Source organism: Electrophorus electricus, chromosome 26, assembly GCF_013358815.1.
Source record: "Electrophorus electricus isolate fEleEle1 chromosome 26, fEleEle1.pri, whole genome shotgun sequence".
NCBI lineage: Eukaryota > Metazoa > Chordata > Actinopteri > Gymnotiformes > Gymnotidae > Electrophorus > Electrophorus electricus.
In genome coordinates this window covers 3,286,956-3,306,247 of record NC_049560.1, presented here as the reverse complement: position 1 = coordinate 3,306,247, position 19,292 = coordinate 3,286,956, and the positions used below count along the sequence as shown (strand labels likewise).

General features: G+C 44.5%; 1 protein-coding gene across 1 annotated transcript; it reads left to right on the top strand.

Annotated features, from left to right (window-relative positions):
• Window positions 1–857: 857 nt before the first annotated feature.
• On the top strand, window positions 858–19,153 carry LOC113591267 (guanine nucleotide-binding protein G(q) subunit alpha-like). The gene is made up of 7 exons (XM_035523146.1): window positions 858–2,116; window positions 9,381–9,565; window positions 10,000–10,154; window positions 10,990–11,118; window positions 13,579–13,708; window positions 14,523–14,676; window positions 15,031–19,153. The coding sequence occupies exons 1-7, from the start codon at window positions 1,981–1,983 to the stop codon at window positions 15,219–15,221; spliced, it is 1,080 nt and encodes a 359-aa protein (XP_035379039.1). The 5' UTR covers window positions 858–1,980; the 3' UTR covers window positions 15,222–19,153.
• The last annotated feature ends 139 nt before the right edge of the window (window positions 19,154–19,292 follow it).

Sequence of the window (19,292 nt, the reverse complement as noted above, 5' to 3'; positions counted from 1 at the left end):
GCAGGTCTTCATTCATGTCCAAAAGACTACACTCAACCCTAAAAGCCTGTGTGCATGTCAGAGAGAGAGAGAGAGAGAGAGAGAGAGAGAGAGAGAGAGAGAGAGAGAGAGAGAGAGAGAGAGAGAGAGAGAGAGAGAGAGAGAGAGAGAGAGAGAGAGAGAGAGAGCACTTAATACAATTGAAATATACAGTAACAAGGGTAATGGCTATTGAAATGCTAATTATCTTTAGAAGTTGGGTTAATTCATATAATTACATTTTAATTCCATATTGTTTCCAAATCCACTAATATGAAAATGAACTATGAAAAAAGTTAATAATAATTGGCCACAAAATCATAAAATTATAATTATTAAATCTATTCCTGCTCAAATTGGTAATACCTAATGACCCAATTTAAAGTTGCTAAACTACAATTCCACTGAATCCGTCAGCGGAGTTGTAGTTTGTAAATGTTTGCATGATTTATTATGTAATTTAACAACAGCAAAATTATCATTATTGCTGATGCTATTGTTACAGGGAATTACAGCCTTAAAGTTAATATTTCTAAATATTTTAAATATTCGCTTAAAGTTTGTAGCATCTTCCCCTGAATATTAAACACGTTTGACCCGGGTCACGTTTCGGGTCTTCCACGTTTGACGATTTAGGAACATTGAAAGAGAAATGGGCGTTGTCTCGCCAGTTAAATCTCTATACTATGAGACACGCCCTTTAAGTTAAAAGTCGTCCTTCTCCACCAAACTTATTCATTTTTGTAGCTCCGCCTTGAGATGCACCTCCGCTCCTGATTGGCTAAGGGGCCTATCAATCACCAGTCTCACAGCGCTTTCAGTTCCAGGGTGATATACAATCTATAGGCTACCGGAGGCAGAGAAGACTGACGCTCGGGCTTTTTTCTACTGTTATTAACCGTGACTCCGGTCACGGTCAAGCGTTTTATTTTGTAAAATATATTAAGGAGATTGTCAAAGGGCAGTAGAAAGAAATGAGTTATTGCGTGGATGTTTTGTGGCACCAAAAAAAAATGTAGCTAGCGAACCTGAATTGTAAAAGCAAACGCTCTCTTACCCTAACTAGCTCGCTAATCACCAGGGTAGGGTGGCAAAGAGTTTCGTATATGCAGTATTATTTTAGTATATAGTTTAGATTAGTATATGCAGTATTATTAGGCACCTTAATGGTTTTCATGCTGTCATTATGCGCCGTTTGTTAGCTAGCTAGATAGCGTGTTGGTTAGTTAGCTGGCGGACTAGCTGATGGACAGTTTTGCGGGCGGGCTGTGCGACTACTCGGGCGTTGCTTGGTCTTGGTATTGGGGCGGTTAGCTGAGCTAGTGAGAAAAATACAGCACGGATGTCGTGGCAGGCAAGTTTGTCCCGTCGTCTCCGGGACTCTAGACGGTAGTCCGACTGCTGGTGGAAGAGTTCATTTCAGTCTGAGTGGTAGCTATCTAGGCTTTGTTTTCGATTGAACGTTAATGAGCCGTGTTGTTAATTACACCGCCAGCTAAGCTAGCCCTAGCTGTCCTCCGCTACCATATCTGTGCACACCAGTGGGATTTCTGGTAACTAAATCAGATGAACGTTGGCTTCGGCTGTTTTGTTCGCTATAGTGACACTAAGTTCTTTATTTATTTAGTACTTAACGTTATACCTACGTGTGTCGGTGCTGTAAGGCACATTTTCCTATTCACTTTTTAGTCGTAGGCCCTAACGTTATAGCATCCCCATTCTCTTATCTAGCGAGAATAGCTAGCCTTAGTTAGCTAACTAGCTAACCAGCAAGTGAGTTTGTTTTATATTTAAATGCCTGCGCGTTATGCCTTGTTTTTAGCATTAATAGCCACTTAAAGTTGTATTCCCATCCTGCCCCATTACTGTTGTCAAAAAGGGAACCACCTTCTTAAAACCCTTCTTCGCGTGTCTTCAAAAAAAAAGCCCCAAAAAACAATCGGTTCTTAAAACACTGCGGTGATGACACTGGAGTCCATGATGGCTTGCTGTCTGAGTGAGGAGGCTAAGGAGTCAAAACGAATTAACGCAGAGATCGACAAACAGCTTCGCAGAGACAAACGCGACGCCAGACGAGAGCTTAAACTACTTCTCCTGGGTACGGCAACAGCTTTCTCCAAACGTATTCTAAAATGTCCAGTCAAAAGTGGCGCGGGTAACGCGCAACTTTACGGTTTATGTATATGCTCAATTGCTAGCCTGTATGTGAGGTTCTCTATAGTTTATAATTCAGGCATTTGGTATACAGTTTTAAACTAATGAAAAGGATCCCCAGACTGTTTGACGTTGCTCCTTGTGCGACTTCTGAACTGCATTACAATGCGTGCGTGCTCTTACAGTAGCAACTAGTAACCAGTATCTGTCATGAAGTGTGAGAGGCTGTTTTTTTCTGTTTCCACCTTTCAGGACATATATTTCTCAGTAAAACCTTATTTCCTGCCTTGATTAGCTGTAATCATTATTTATGCTCTGAAATCTTTTAATATATTTTAGTATTTATAAAACATATTAAACAAATCAAGCTAATAATAAGTTAAATTAATGGAAATTTCTCATCATGTTGTATCTGCTCTTGCCATTGTAACAACACTGTTATTCAATTCTTCCAGGTAACCTTCCATTAAGTTTGTATGTGTAGTGAAAAATGTATGCAAATAATAATCTCAGAGATTTTAAATGTTGGTTCCAGACATGGTTTATGAAGGGTACACTTTGGAAATAACTTGGATACTGCTTTAGGTTGCCCAACTTGTAAGCAATAATGTGCATAATGCCTTGTGCAGTTGTGCGCACACTCATGGGGCCCTTTTTTTGTGGTGTGGTCAACCGAATGGTCCATGAAGGCTGTCTTACATGGCTCAAGTACCCAGTGAAGCCAAACAGCCACGTGAGAAACCAGTGGCTTTTGCGAGGAGTCATGCAAAGGAAAGGAATGAAGATATGCACCAAGGGAAGAGGGCAGGAAGCGTGTGACCGCTCGGTGTCACGCCGCGCCTGGGCTTGCTTTAGGCCGTCTCAAGGATGTGCAGATGCGGTGCACTCTCTCTGTGGAACGGAGCAGAGCGGTTTTAATTGTCAGCATTCCCCGCAGATGCTGTCAGAATGCTTGTTGCGCTGCAGTTCGCCTCCTTTATTACTTTACCGGGTAATTGTGGTTATACTTTGAAGGAACTGCTGGGTTCCTGCCCATGATGGTCCGAAAGCGGCCACATTAGTTCTCACATGTCCTCGACTACTTGCACGACCATTTAGTTGTCCAGCAAAACTACTTTTTCAGCCAAGCACCGGAGCCTGAATTTTGCCCTTAGACACTGCAGCCCAGGATTCACATACAGTATTTTTACATGTTTGCTTAGGTTTTCTGAAGGTAGTTTGTCCACTGCCACCGCAATGAGATTATTAAAATGTTACTTTGGGTGCAATAACATGGTAAAACATTCTGAAAACTCAGTCATACAGCTGTAATACCTTCAACTGGTGTTGAGGCAGTCCCAGATTTAATTGGATTTTTATTGGCAAACATGATGTAGCATTTAATATATATAATCAAGATAGTCACATTAAGCAACTCCTTGGTACAGATTAGTCCCATATTGTGTTTTGCGTGTATGGCCCTGCTGTTGCCTGCAGGGCCATGCTGGTTTGGGAGCCTGCAGCCTAGTGTTGGGTTCAGGTCATCTGGCAATTATGGCAGGGAAAACTGCTCAAGGAGCGGAGTGGTGGCCCATAGAACCTTTGATAAACTGCAGACAGAAAGCTGTGCAGAAAATGAACTGAGAAGCACATAGTGTGGCCTGGCTGGGTTGCCAGATGTAAACTGTTACAGACCTGAAATTGTGATCCAGTGCACAGGCCAACTTGGGTGTCAACACGCTACCATATACAAATTTAAAAGATCATTTTAATTTCGACCGTTGGTAAAGAGAGGTGGCAAAGCTTTGAATTGTATATCCATACTTGACTCAAATTCCACCAAGTTAAATTCCTTTCATGTAGAAACGCATTTGGGCAATAAACTGATTCTGATTCTGATTGCTGTCCCTTCCAAAGGCCTCCGACCAAGTTGTAAGTTGTCTGACATGGTTTTTCACATGCTGCTTCAGTTTATAAAACCTGAACTACTGGACTGCTGGTGGCCTTATTTGTATAATTGGTTCCTCTACATAGCACACATTCTTTCTGCTTAAAGTAAACACCAAAATCGAATTGCATCAGTTGTTAACAATCTGAATGACTCTGAGCTACGTTGTTGGAAAAAATGTCATGTGGAATCGGCAAGGTGGCCCGTGGTTGTAGTCCGACCTCGGCACCATCCGCTTTTGAATAAGTGCGCACAACAGGAGGAGGTGCTTTGTCAGGGTGGTGTTCAGTTTTCAGTGGACTCGGAGCCACGCAGCTGGGACGGGGCTGTGATGTTCTCGGTGAGCGTTCGTGTTCCCTTTACACATGGTGTCTCGGCTCTCTCCTCCTCGAGACAAATTACATCCGGTTTCACAGCCCTGTAGGGTTTTAAAGCTTTGGCTGGCACTGTGTGTACTAGGTTCAGGTTTCTGTTTGCATTGGGTGTTTTGCTATGTTGCTCAGACATCGCAACATTTGTGAGCGAGCGCACACGGGCGATCTTGTGTAGGTCAACGTTATGCCTTTTAATGGTTATTGCAATATTGACTTTTGCAGCACTGATATTGTGGAGGGTCGCAATATGTAAATAAGCCTTTGAGCAGTTCTGTAAACTAATTGTGTGCAGTGAGCATCTTGACAAATACGTTCCTGATGAGTGTGTTGTGAAGAACAAAGCCGTTAACCTGACTCAGCAGACAAATGATTAAAATAATGTAGGTCTAGTCATGTCACAATCATGCCAGGGCTGTGTAAATGTTCCTGAAGGGTTCGACTTCACGTTGGTTTGGTGATTCTCCTACTCTGCCATACCGGCCAAACTTGGTGATTCACAGATGAGTTACGTCAGGTATGTTTGAGCAGGGAAATGACCCAGGGCCTCCAGCACCAAAGCTGGGTGACCTGCATGAAGTGTTTACCAATGTTTTATTTATTTATTTAATCCCGCGAGCAACCCCCCCCCCCCCCCCCCCCAGTGGCTATACATAGCAGCATGGTCAGAGTGTATTTTACACATCTTGTGCTATGAAAAGAGGCTAGAGAGAGACAGTGAGGGAGAGCTGGACATGTGTACGTGTGTGTGAGGGAGATGAGAGGAAAAGTCTGTTAGTTAGCTTTCTCCACTCAAGAGACCTCAAGCAGTAGCTCTCCATACCAGCCCACACTATGGCTGCACACACAAATGCATGCTGTTGCTGTGTCACATGATCCACATGAAGTCAAAGAGTGCACTGAGAGGCTGGGCCTCACTAAAAGCTCTGATGATTAATTTTATAGGAATGGCAGTCAATTAGTGCTGCACAAATGAGATCACGCTAATTTGACTACTAGCAGCATGGAAAGCTGTTTGGACAAAACCAATGTGCTTGAGTCTGCCATCTCTTTTGGCATCAGGACAACAGGACTGCAACCTTGACTGCTTCTACCTGTACACAGTGTGCACCATCTAATCTTTACCTGCCTAAGAAGTCTTAGTGTATCTACTCCATAATGCGTGTGTGGTAGACACTCGGTGAGTTACATGTGCTGAAGTGTACGCTTGTTCTTGGGCACACCCTACCCAAGACCAACATTCATGCAGTAGACCAGCAGGGCTGGTGTGCGTTAATTCTACTGACATGAAAGTGGCAGAATTACTGGAACCCCTGACATGGAAGTTGATTTAACCCTGTATTGAGGTTAGAGTTGTGATTTTGCGTCAGGTCTGTTTAGTTCAGACCCCATATCCTTAATTGGCTTTTAATCCAGAGGTCAAAACATCCTTTGCAAAGTGTTGCTTTTGTTTAAACCAAGCAACTCTTATTTTTGTAGTGTCAGTCATCATTGGGCCTGTACTGCTTAATCTCAGAATCCATAGTCATGACAGCATCGCACATTTGATGCGATTTAGACTAGAAACTACCTCCACTGTTTCACTACCTCTGTCTGACGCTCCGATAATTGGTGTGTTTATTTTTAAAAAAGCAGATGGGTTGTGAGTTTCCTGAGGCTTCACACTCAGTCAGGATGTTCACCGTACTGCTGCACGCTTCAGGGGGTTGGAAGTAACCCTGCCACGTTCAGTTTGGGGAAGGTGAACACCTATGATTGGATGTTGCCAAGCTGAACGTTTTAATTTAAAAAAAATTATTTGCCTGATATCAAAACTGCCTGGTCCTTTCTCTAACGGAGGTTGTGATACTAATGATCTTAACAGACCCAGCAGTGGAGGGGGTCTAGGAAAAACAGCAAAACCACTGAGATTGGGCAGTGGATTCGGTTTTGGTTATTTCGCTAGAACACTTTGCAGTAAAAATCCTGGTCGTGTTTGGTACTGTCCAATGCTACCAGTAACTGATTACTTCTAGTTTGCATAGGTACCCACTACTTTGTGTAACTGTGTTCAGATTTGGCCGTCCACACCGAAAACTGCATTTCATTAAAGCGTACATGGACAGCGCAGGCTGAATGTCGGGTGACGTTAACTAGCTCATCTTTCCATATCTCTCACCACGAGGAATCGGCTGTGCAGGACGGCTTCTGATCTGAGGGCTGTTAACTGGCAGCAGCCTGATGTGGTGTAGTGTTGTTTAGAACATTAACCGCACATTTCTGACCGCAGAGTAATAAGGCACCTGCCAATTTGCATGCGAGTTGAATGCTTTGCAAACTCTAACCTCATGATTTCCGTGCACAAGAGTGGTTGTTGGATGGAGAGAAGCCTACCGCCTACATGCAGGTAGGGAGGCAGGCTTTTCTCATTTAAAGGCTGGAGAAATAATTTAGTCTTCAGCATAAACATTCAATACACCACCAGCTCACGTGAGGGTAGATTTAGCCATTGATATGTAGGGCTAAAGTTACTAACTATTGACGCACAGGTTTGTGCTTAATTATGCTTCTTTTGTGTAGCTTAGATATGAGTGAAGGTGTCATGCCAGTGTAAACAGGCCTTTGTTGATTGTTCCTGTTTTATGTTTAGACCTATATGCCAGTCTACATTTAAGCCAGAAACATCCTGTGCTGTTTTAAAGGACGATCCAGTCATCATAATGGACACATGCTTTCCATCTTACCCAGTACTATGAGTTTTGACTAAACAGGAACCAAAATATAGAAGTCCATCATAGAACAAGGAGCACAGGTAAGGCATTTAGAGCAGAGTTCTACATACAGATGGGGCATCTTTACATTTACATTTATGGCATTTAGATGGGGCATCTTGTTATGCCTGCTGTCTCGGTAACCATCAATCAACACTTCTTTGTTTTTTATTTTTCCCCCCTGAATCAAGCCCCACTGTCATCTGTCCAGGTGGCTTTTTTGCCCTTCTCCCTCCTCATTCACACACGTTTCATTTCTTTGGATCTCAGTTGCTCCTAGGACGAGTTTAAAGGGTCTTGTCTGGGACTCGGTCCGGCCGATTGCTTTCCCTTCCCAGGGGACCGGAGTGCATGGAGGGTGAGAGGCCTTAAATCTGGAGCTGGAGTGCAGGTGGAAGACGCGGGAAGGACGGCTTTTATATCCGCCTGCGGCTGTCTGCGGCGGCTGTAGACCAGATTAATGGATGATGCCTGCTCCAGACCTTCATCCTGCCTTTTGCTGTAGTAGGACTGAGCTCCCTTGTCTGTGGTTAGACGGTGGTCTCCTCTCCTGAGGTTAGAAGGGGAGCTTTGACGAGCAGATCCTGGCCAGTCTGTTCCACTGCCCACCTCTCTCTAAAGGAGACCCAACTTTGAGTAAGACATCTTCATTCCATTCAGCAGCAAAACTATGTTCTCTGCACCCTTTTTGGCTGGCTGACTGATCCACTTGTAGCTTTTCAGTCACATTAGATTGTAGTGTTCAGTGTCGAACAGTGCCCTCATCACTGTTCCATTCACGCATGGTGCGTGTCCATCATTTTAGCTATTAGCTTGAACATATTGCCTTGCATACAGCAAAATCCCGTCAGGTAACCAAAATATGTTGTGCTTGAAAAGCGGTCTACTTTAAACTGGACTGCTATATTTGAATGATCGTTCCTATTCTCGGTCTGGTCCTCTGCCTGGGCGGAGCCTGTTATTTGCTTTGCGGGGGGGCGGGGGAAGCTTTAGACCCACTCTTTGAAATTCAGTTTACCGCCTGCTGAATGCTGCCAGGGGTTGCCATGGCGACCATGGCTTGCACCAGGCCTGCGTACAGCAGAGAATGTAGCCCAGTGATCCTGACATTTTTATTTATTTCTGTACTTGTCTATTTGCTTATATATTTATTTGAATGTGAAGCTTGTCTGCTATTCTGCCGCTTGTCTGCTATTCTGCAAGGTCAACACTGTGTACAGGTGAGCTCTCATACAGCGGCTGGTCCATGGGGAAGTGTGTGTCTGAGGCCTGACCTAGTTTACTTCACGGCTTGGCTTGGCAGGGAAGAAACGGAGTGCTCCAAAAGAATTTTGTCATTAAAAATGTCAGACCAAGGGTGTCTTGTCCTGAAAACACTTGATCAGTGATCAGTAAGGCACTTTTGGATTTAGATTTCATTTGAACTTGTATATCAGAATAAGCATTTGGTTAATCTTGATGAAACTGTACCATCATTTCTCTGGAAAATGTTCCAGAGGCTACATTGCAGAATTGAGTGCAGAATAATAACCTGCATAACCTGTGAATAAAGTAACGCCTGTCATGTCTGTGATGGATTTATTCCCCAGACTCTGGTGGGATGTTGCTACATGTTTGTGACATCAGCTGATATGGAGGTTACCAGTTGGTCGTTTGAGTAACCAGAAGGAAGATTACAAGGCCCAGAGACAGTGATGAGAGTCTGCAGGAGGGGCCTGTGCATCGTTGCTTACTCAGAACTTAGCTTCGCTCTTATGGGTGAGGGAGTCGGTTACGCAACCAAACTGTTTAATGGATTTCTCCTCTGTGGACGTGTGTGTGCGAGTGAGAGAAAGACAGAGAGGATGAGGTCAGCATATGATGAGCTAGAATTTTTATCCACTCAATTTAGCTGTCTATTTTATCACAACAGCAGTTCTAATCGCTTCGTCTGAAGTATATTTTTTATTTCAATATTAAAGGGCCGCTGACTTCGCAAAGCACATTTAACATTCTTGTTTTGCTATCCGCACAACTTCTACTGGAGCGCATCTTTGTCGTCTCACGCCTCCCGATGGCGAGTCAGGAGGCCGGGTGCCTGCCGACCCCTGGGGGATTTCTGCGTGCGCAGCTAAAAGCGTTGCTGACCCTCACACCTCCCCCGTTGCACCCCCCCCCCAGGTACAGGTGAGAGCGGAAAGAGCACGTTCATCAAACAGATGCGCATCATCCACGGGTCGGGCTACACTGATGAGGACCGGCGCAGCTACACCAAGCTCGTCTACCAGAACATCTTCACCTCCATGCAGGCCATGATCCGTGCCATGGACAACCTCAAGATCCCGTACAAGTACGAGCAGAACAAGGTGAGGACCGCGGGCTGGGGGGCTGGGGGGCTGGGGTGAGGGGGGGGCGGAGCTCACATGCAGAAGCGTGACAGGAGCGGCTGGGAGGGGGGCGGGGTTCAGAATATTTAGTGAGGTGTTTTAAAAAAACAAACAAACAAACAAACAAAAACCTCAGCCATCAGTTTTAGCTAGTTGCAAATAGCATGGGAATTGATTGGAAATGTTCTGCGTCTGGGGACATGTCTCGGAAATTCCAAGATTATTGTAATGTGATTCTGGTACTTTTTTTAAAGAAGGGCCTCTGTTCTTGATTAATTGCAAGTTGAAATGTTGTTCAGGACTGGAATTTGGAGTTCCTCCCTGGAAGGGGGACAGGACGTCTTTTGACATCTTTCACCCTTTAGAATGGTAGTGTGTGTGTGGTGATGGAGGTGTTTGATGTCCGTCCGCAGGCCAATGCTTTGCAGGTGAGAGAGGTGGATGTGGAGAAGGTGTGCTCCTTTGACCAGCCCTACATCAACGCGGTAAAGATGCTATGGGCTGATCCAGGCATCCAGGAGGCCTATGACCGCAGGAGAGAGTACCAGCTCTCCGACTCCACCAAATAGTCAGTCTTCCTGCTTCCTTATGAGGACTGCTCCAAGCATGCCCTGCTTTTGTTTACACTATTGCTTTTAATCTAATAATAACTATTACTACTCTCCAATAACTAGTTGATTTGTTAAAAATACGTTTAGCTGCCGGTGGTGCGCTGGCCGAGATGCAGCGCATCACAGTGTGTCATGACCAGTCTGCTGATTGTGTAACAATAACTGTCTCAATATGTGTAGCATGTGCTCAGGTACATATGCATGTTTGCTATGTTTGTCATTCGCTCCATCCTAACAGTTAACTTGGTGATTTAGAGCACTTATCAGCTACAGGGTACATACCCCCCCCCCCCCCCCAAGCAGGATGTGCCCACCATCGCCATCATAGAGTACCCTTTCCACCTGGAGAATATAATCCTCAGGTGCTGCAGACGTCCAGAACCTCTGTGGCCGCAATGTCTCCACTGCCTCCTGCCCCGGGCACTGCTGCCTTGGTCCCCGCCCCAATCGCATTCTCCCTCCCTGAGACCAGCTCTGTCAGGCTCTGCTACTACTGCCAGCTCTGGACCTGATACCCCAGATCAAAGACTTGTTGTTTGAATGGCCACGTTAAAAAGATCAGCAAGGGCACTGGGCAGCTGGGCTTGGTGGGGGTGGGGGCAGATTCTGAGGGATTATTGGTTCTCATTCAGGACTCCAGCGATCCCCTTAGTGCTGATGTGGGGGGGAGCCCTGGACCACTGGCTCTGACTGCAACGTGATTATCTGCCCTCATACCTTTTCTTTTTCTCTGCTTCTCCCACTTCCTCTATCTCTTGCTACATCTTTTTTGCGTCTTCTTTCCTCTTCTAGCTATCTAAGTGATTTGGACCGTATCGCAGACTCGTCATATCTGCCAACCCAACAAGATGTGCTTAGGGTTCGCGTCCCAACCACAGGAATCATTGAATATCCTTTCGACTTGCAAAGCATCATTTTCAGGTAGAAAACTGTGGGAAAGTCATGTTCTGTTTGCATGTCTTCATGGTCATTTTTTGCTGCGGACTCATCACAGCCAGTCACGTTTGTCTGCTGTGGTTGACGGAGAAATGTCAAGTGCTGTTCAGCCCATAACCCATTCCTACTTTCTGTGACCTGGACACGTGAGAATGTTCCTTTCACTCATTAATCATCGTCTTTATCCCATTTTAAACATGCCCGAAGTCCCAGCAGTTCCAGTTGTAGTGTAGCTGGGTTGCAGAACGTGATTGGCTGGTTCTGATCTTTTGGCTGGGTGCTTGGACTGACTGAGTTGAGGGCTGGAATGCAGCATTGCAGGATTTAGTCTACCATGTTAGCATGACCAAGAATCCTCGCCGTGTCCCGCCGTCCTCTTCCTCCAGTAGGAGAGAGCAGGAGAGGATGTCGCTGAAGCGGAGTGATTACGAAAGCGCGTGGATCGACAGGAAGCCAGCGCGCTGAGCCTGCCTACGCGGGCCAGCGCCAGAAATAGCCCCGCTGCCAACGGTGCTCAGCTCAAGAGGTTCCCCCTCCGCTCCGCTGGCCTGCACAAGCCAGCGTTCTAAGCACATTCACTGCGCTGTATTTTGCAGGGCCGTTTCTTCCTTTCAAACATTTGTTTGTTTGTGGGGGTTTTTTTGTTTGTTTTTTTGAGCAAAGTATCAAACTTTCTGCAGATCCTGTCAGTATATCAGCTAGCAAGGGCCATTTGGACACGGAATGACGGTTTTAACCTAGCCTTTAGCAGTTTAACCAAGCCTAGGACCATCCGTGCATTGGGAATCTCAAACAGAAGCGGCGGGAAATTTTCAAGAAAATAAACGGAGCAGTCTGGAGCCATAATGGCTGAGCAGGCCAAACGTCTGTGCTTCACGGATGAGATTGTCTCGCATGCGCGCTCTCCCCCGGCTCATCCTACTCGGGAGCACTTATCCCCGCAACTAGGTCAGTCAGTCACGGTAGCTGCAGGAAAAGAGGTTGCCCGATGCCCGGCTGCTTTATTTTCGGCTGGCGCTCCTGGATGTGCCCATTTTATCAGTGCGGACGAGCCTGGCTGCCCCGGCGCTGCAGGTAAATGGAGGCGACGGAGCAGGGCAAAGCTGCTCCCATCCGCCCTCGTTTTACCTCGCTGTGCTACTTGTATCTGCCCGATCGGAATCGGATCGTTAGGTGGGCTGATCACCTCTGTGATTTGGCACGTTTGTCATTCAAACCCCTTAAGGGCAGTCGGATGCCTTGGTCATGGGTGTCTTGGCAGGAGCACTGTAATGCGAACATCTGCACAGCTCAGCCGATTCTGGTCATGGTGCCAAAATGACCAATGGAGAGACGAGTTGTAGAAGTGGCACGGACTGGGGCTCCAGCACTGAGAACCATAAAGAGTTCTTCCACCCTTCTACACCCGCCGCGTCCTCTCGTGTTGCCGACGTTGGTGCTTCGCCACCCCGAGGGCGGCCCAGGATCCGAGGAATGCGTCGGATCTGCACGTCTTTCGGAGTCGCTCTTTCCAGCATGATGTTCTAGCAGGAAACATAAAAAAACGTCATGTTCCCTACATGTCGTTCTGTGCACGGGTCATCCTTTAGGTAGCTGGTGCAGTCTGCTTCATGCCCCATCACCCTTGACCTCTGCTCGTCATTTAGATCAGACCAGAAGAGCATTAACTTTCACGATCATGGACAGGTTTAAGAAATCAGACAGTCGGAGCTCAGATTTTTCCTTTTGGCGTTTTATAAGTGAAGACATGTTGGGTTCAGGGTATAGTGTCCATGGTTTTCTTTACTTGGACATATGCTGACTGAAAGCAGTTCTCATCATTGTTCTAGTGTTATGAATATAGTGCCATCTGAGTGCTCTGGCATTTGCACATGCAAAAACAGATGAGTGTGCTTCATTTGAACTAATGCTCTTGATCAACAAATGGTGCAATGGTGCTGTTTACTGGAAAAGACTAAACATGGATTCTGGCTAGACTCTGAAACCTGAGATCATCTGATGCATGTCCAAGTGAATTAAGCTGTACATTTATCAAACTGTTCCTGTAAGTCATCTCTTGTTGGTGCCTGGAAAACACTTACTAGCTGTATAAGCCTTCTGTGAATGTCATAAGGAAAGAACTTTCAGGTAACAAGTTCAAGATTCTCAGATTATTGAAAAAGAATGTTGAGATTTGCGTGTGATTTGTTGCCGTCTGTATAGGCTGCACAGCAACTGCCATGTACAGCATGGTCGATGTTATTTCATCAAATTTTCAGGCCATTGCTAATTTATTCGAAGACGTTAAGTACAGTTCATGATTAATCATTACTTTATTTTTTATTGGCATTGTAAGTGTATGCAGAAATCAACATGGGTCTTGGCTTTACCTTGGAGGTAAAGAGCTCATCATAATGGCTCCGATTTTGCGACACTTTATCCCGTTCCGTCTTCCCTCTGCCTCAGGATGGTGGACGTCGGGGGCCAGAGGTCGGAGCGCAGGAAATGGATCCACTGCTTTGAGAACGTGACATCCATCATGTTCCTGGTGGCCCTGAGCGAGTACGACCAGGTTCTGGTGGAGTCGGACAATGAGGTGCGCTGATCCACAGGGGGGTGACTGCTGAGGGGTGCCACCTGAAGAAACAAAAAAAAAATTAGGAGTCTGCTTAAAACTCCCAGCGAAGCTATACCAAGTTTATTAGCACTGAAAGAGCAAGTGTCTCGTTTTTCTTCCTAATGACCCATGCAGAGGGTGAGCGAGTAAGAGTGCAGCAGGCAGGTTTAATTAGACCAGGGGCAGCGATTGCATCATTCTCAGACTTGTACTGGTGCACTATGCACTCCGGAAACGCGGCTGCCGTTGGAGGAGTAGAGAATTGGAGAGGGGCATGAGGAGAGCGAAGGACGAAAATGCTAAGACTGCATGTCTGGAGGAAATGGTAATATGTAACATCTATTGGTTTAAAATCTGCATTTGAATCTTGAGTGCTAGTTAGCACTTAGATTGTACTTAGAGCTCATATGATGTCCTGATTTAATATCCACGACAGTGTATTTCAGTGAAATGCCAGGAAGTTTAAAAACCTCAAACTCGAGCAGATTTGCCAACAAGTTACACCCCCCCCCCCCCTCATGTGCAGTGATGAGTGGTAAAATGCATGGTAGTTCAGTAGCTGGGCAGCAGGGCACTGGCGACTAGCTTCTCCACCCAGACCCTTGCTGTAGCAGCCGGGGGCATCTTTCATTCTCCAGCCGTCCCACACGGCTGAACCCGAGGGCTGTAGAACAGTGCTTATGCCTTTCTGCGTCCGATGGCGGGGGGTTGGGGGGTTGGGTTGGGTGGTGAACGCAGGCCCTGGCTGGTGAGCTAAAGCCCTTGTGGTTTCCTTCTCTGGTTTCTAACACAGAACCGAATGGAAGAGAGCAAAGCCCTGTTCCGGACAATAATCACCTACCCCTGGTTCCAGAACTCCTCTGTCATTCTGTTCCTCAACAAAAAAGACCTGCTGGAGGAAAAGATCATGTACTCTCACCTCGTGGACTACTTCCCTGAATTTGACGGTAAATTCTTTGCCGCTTGTCCTAACCATGCTTTAGCTCCACAAGCTTTGAGTGGAAGACTACAGAGCCACCAAATGGTAAAGATGTGTATTACCATGTTAGATTCACAGTATACTAGATTGTGTGCGTTTGTGTGTTTTTTTGTATAAATTTATATGCAAGTATTGTGCTAATTTAGGTTAATTCTTTTCACATTTTTGGAGATTTTAGTCTTTGGCATGGAGAACATTGACAAATATACCTGTGTTTTTTTAATGTGGTTGACAAAACATAGTGCATAATTAGAGCCTTTCACTGCTGGTCTATAGTTGATATGGGTTTTAGTGCATATCTGCCCGTCTGCTTGCCGGTCAGGTCCGCAGAGAGATGCTCAGGCAGGCCGCGAGTTCATCCTGAAGATGTTTGTGGACCTGAATCCCGACAGTGATAAGATCATCTACTCTCACTTCACCTGCGCCACAGACACGGAGAACATCCGCTTCGTCTTCGCCGCTGTCAAAGACACCATCCTGCAGCTCAACCTGAAAGAGTACAACCTGGTGTGAGGAGGGATGGGTCGGGAGACGGAGGGATACCCTCACAGCCCGTGCACAACGTGAATTCTGCGCATACTCTACCCCCCCCAACACACACACACTCTCACACACGCACATACTTGTACCATAACCAAGACGGCAGACCAACACAACCCTATTCTTCCCAGGCACGGACGTTTCTCATTTGTTACTCCTTGTTTTAGCTATTGCTTTCACCCTGGCGGTATTATGTAGGCTCTCGTTTGCCCCGTCTGCTGAGCCCTCCGCCACCCTCCGATTGGCTCTCCCATCGGAGGGCCTGGGCACTTGGGCCGAGCGTGGGAAGCGCCGGGGGCAAAAGGGCGGGCGGTGGGGTGAGCTCCAGCTGAGGGGGGCCGCAGGTAAAAGTTGCGTCGGAGGAGATGCTGACCTTGGCCAGAGCAAATCCCTCCTCCTGAAAGGCCACGCTGTTGGCACAGGTTGGCACTGCATGCCTCTCTAAGGCTAAACTTCACCTTTGAATGTAACTTGGTGCGATCTCTGGAATTGAATGTCTCTAAAGGCGTTTCATGGTGAATGGCAGAAACCATGCGCATTGCTTTTTGTTTTTGGTATATTAGGAAAAATTGAAAGATTATCTTACAATCTAGCACTACTGCTACACTCAGAAAAGCAACAGCTGTTCATGAGCTATGTGAAAGTAGAATCACACCAAATTAAGGGGTAGATCGAGAAGTGTTGTGACATTCCTCATATTCCATGTGTAGTTTTTACTGTAAAAATAGACAGGCCTGCATCATCAGTTAGATAACTTATGATAACTTTTAATGCACCGTGCAGTAGGTTTCCTTCTCATTTGTACCATTTTGCCAAATTCATATTCAACTGTTTTGAAGTAAATAGTTTGCTACAGATGTTTTGCCAGTATTGGTCGCATATTCGGTACTGTTGAAGGGACAACGTGAATATATATTTACTGATGTACTCAGAAGTTTGCAAAACAAAATTGTATTTTATGTATGTTTACATGCATCGCTTAGAAACTGGGTCAAGAACTATAAATAATCCACGTCTTATTTTGCCACATAGTATCTATTGTTTAGGTAGTGTGCTATGGTTGTGAAACACTATTAGTATGCAACGTGATGCGCTCTTATCCTGGTCAAATTTAACCAGTAAAATTCATTTCTGAAAGCTGCATTTGTACAAAGGAGGTTAAGAGCAACAATCTGAAGTCAGTTGTAACAGCCACGTCGTCCCTAACTTTCAAAGTGTTGAAACTGCTGTTTCGATGCTGAGCTTTCCTTTGGCTAACATGGTACATGAGAGTGCTGTACAAAGTGAAATCAATATTTTTTATTTATGTAACTTATGGACCAGATATATAATAATAATAATAATGGGACTAGTTCACCCCTGTGAGTCTAATGAAGGGGAGGAGTCTACACTGCTGTACAGATCTATTGGCTTGCAGTAGTTCATACATGGTTGTTGCAGTTCAATTCATGCTAAGAGGTTTTGTTGTTGTTGTTTATGCAAATAGGAAATTTGAGGGTTCATCAATGGTTATTAATTGGTCTATGCTTGCGTTTTGTAATAGAAGGAAGTATTGATCTGAGTACCATATGTTTCCTGGTAGCTCTTGGAACTTCATAGCTGATGAGTAGATGTTTTTTGGGGGTTTTTTTGTTTTTTTTTCTGTCTTTGCTATGTAATTCAGATGAGTTTTCATACTTTCATTACAAGGGCTAACTAAGGGTAAAGTTGATGGAAGGAAAGGACTTCACTGAGACTACTGACCAATAGGTGCAATGAAATGAGTATCTGAATCAGGGTGATGGTGTGTTGGGGTTTGGGTGGAGCTATTATTGTCAGCGCAGGCTCAGTTTTCAAGGTGTCCCAGGGATACAACTTTCAAACCGTATGTTCAGTTTAGCTTAAACAGACCACCATATGAAACCTGTAGTAACTGGGCTTCAGGTGAAAACGATTAAAGAATCCAAACTCCCATTTGCTAATGTATACTGTATTCTTGCGGTTGAAATGTGGAGTCATGGTTAATATAGTTGTATAGAAATTATGTGGAACTATTAAGTATGTTTTAGGCAAACGGGGGAACAACGTACATCATTCCTAATAATTTTCACAAGCATCGCATACATTTTATGCAGTTATTGGTTGGGTGCAATAACAGAGGCCTGTCGATAACGGAGCCCTGTCTGATAATACAGGTTTGTGCTCTGGCCCAGTTATTAAAAGCACTTACTTTTCCTTTGTGGTCATGCCCAACATGGATATAGATTTATTGCATATTTGCAATGGTAAGGAATTATGTCCCATTTACTGATGGCAGAACTTCTTGTGTTTAATAACAGTGATCAGTGTGTTTCTTTGATCTTTTGGTGCTTGTCCTTGTCAGGGCAAAGGATCCAGATAGGGTGGCGCAGCCTGAGAATAGCATTAATCTATGCTGTCAACTGCACGTACAAGTAATTAGGATCTTAGTGCCACAAAAATCACTTAAATGAGAATAATTTATGATCTTTCTTGTATTTGGGTGTATTGGAGGTTTTATTGGGGGGGTGGTCACTGTTTGCACTGTATGTGGTTATCTTTCATATATCTTAGTATTATAGACTCTAGGCCCTGTACAGAAGTATTGACGGTTTTTTGACAGCAGCAGTTGTGATTATCATGTGCTCTCTCTAATGAGGTCATATCCTAGGTGAAGAATTCAGGGGCTGGGCCAGTAAAACCGCCACAGGTTTTCTTTCTGGGTTTTTTGTTTGTTTTTGTTTTGTTTGTTGTTTTTTTTTCCCTTCTTTTTATCTTTTCTTTCATCTTTCTTAACAGAAACATCAAATCACAATTGGCAATGTGTACTTGTTTCTATCAATACAAACACTAAGATTTGACTGAAGTTTCTGCAAGCAACATACTCTATACATCTTATGATTTCCCACTAACAGCAACAATATCGCAAAACACTACCGGAGTGCAATGTTCATGCAGCTCATATTTAAAACTAAATATGTGCTGTGAAAAAGCTTTATTCATTCATGTGCTTTCCAGTGACTGGGTGTCCGCGGCCAGGAGAGAAGTTTATCCAGCTTCGCGAGTTCATGGGTCTGTTTTTGTTCTCCCTGAGTCAGTGCACTGAGGCTGCTTTAGCAATAGTGGCTGAGTTCCTGCAACTTCTCTGTTTGTTCAAGCATGTTCCAGGTACTCTGAGGTGTGAACACTAATTAATTGAAATTATACTTTTTCTTGACATCCGCACTGATGTGGCGGATGCTAAAAATATGAAACTAACTTTTCCCCCCCGTAAATCTGATATCCTTAATTTACCTGAACACTTGTATGTAGGATCACTTAATATAAATGATATTTTTGGTTGCTTCTTTTTTTTTAATAACAGTTGAGAACTTTGTAGTGGTGTATAAAATCAAAGTAATGTATTATTTGTTTTTGCGTTTTTAAGCATACCAATTGTATATTGTTGTACTATAAAGTGTGCCAATCCCCTTTCTTTGTAGAGCCAGACTCATTAACAAGTGCCAAGATTGTGTAAAATCATAAAAAGGACATAGGTCTGTGTATTTTATCGTCCTGTTTTTAAAACAAACACCAAGTATGCGATTGTTAGAAAAGGACAATTCTTTGTTCTTTATTTAAGGTTAAGATGATAAACTGCTGTTTTTAAATGGAATTACATCATACATGCATGTATTTGTTTTTGCTGGGGAGGTCTGGGTGAGTGAGAACCTTCGTTAATGAGGAAGTCTTTCAAAAAAGGGGGGCCTAATTGTTTATCATTTACAGTATTTTTTAGCCATATTTCTCTTGTATGTTTCATTTCAACCACTGTTGCCTGAAACTCATTGACATGAAAACGATTTTCATAGCCGTCTCCTTGAAACAAAATTTGTCCGTTTTAAATTGGAATAAACTTTGTTCCTATACTTTGTCGTGTTTTTGTTTTTATCTTAACCACTAAGCTATGAGCTACTACAGAATCAACCGAATACACAAAATAACATTTTAATAAACACAGATTGGCAGCTGAGGCGCGATCTCTAATCAAACTCAGTGGCTCTTGAT

What these genes read in the sequence shown, in the direction of transcription:
- LOC113591267 (XM_035523146.1), top strand. Translation starts at nt 1,981, where the DNA reads ATGACACTGGAGTCCATGATGGCTTGCTGTCTGAGTGAGGAGGCTAAG. An exon ending in GCTTAAACTACTTCTCCTGG is followed by an intron (nt 2,117 to 9,380) that starts GTACGGCAACAG and finishes CCCCCCCCCCAG; the next exon opens with GTACAGGTGAGAGCGGAAAG. An exon ending in CTACTTCCCTGAATTTGACG is followed by an intron (nt 14,677 to 15,030) that starts GTAAATTCTTTG and finishes CTTGCCGGTCAG; the next exon opens with GTCCGCAGAGAGATGCTCAG.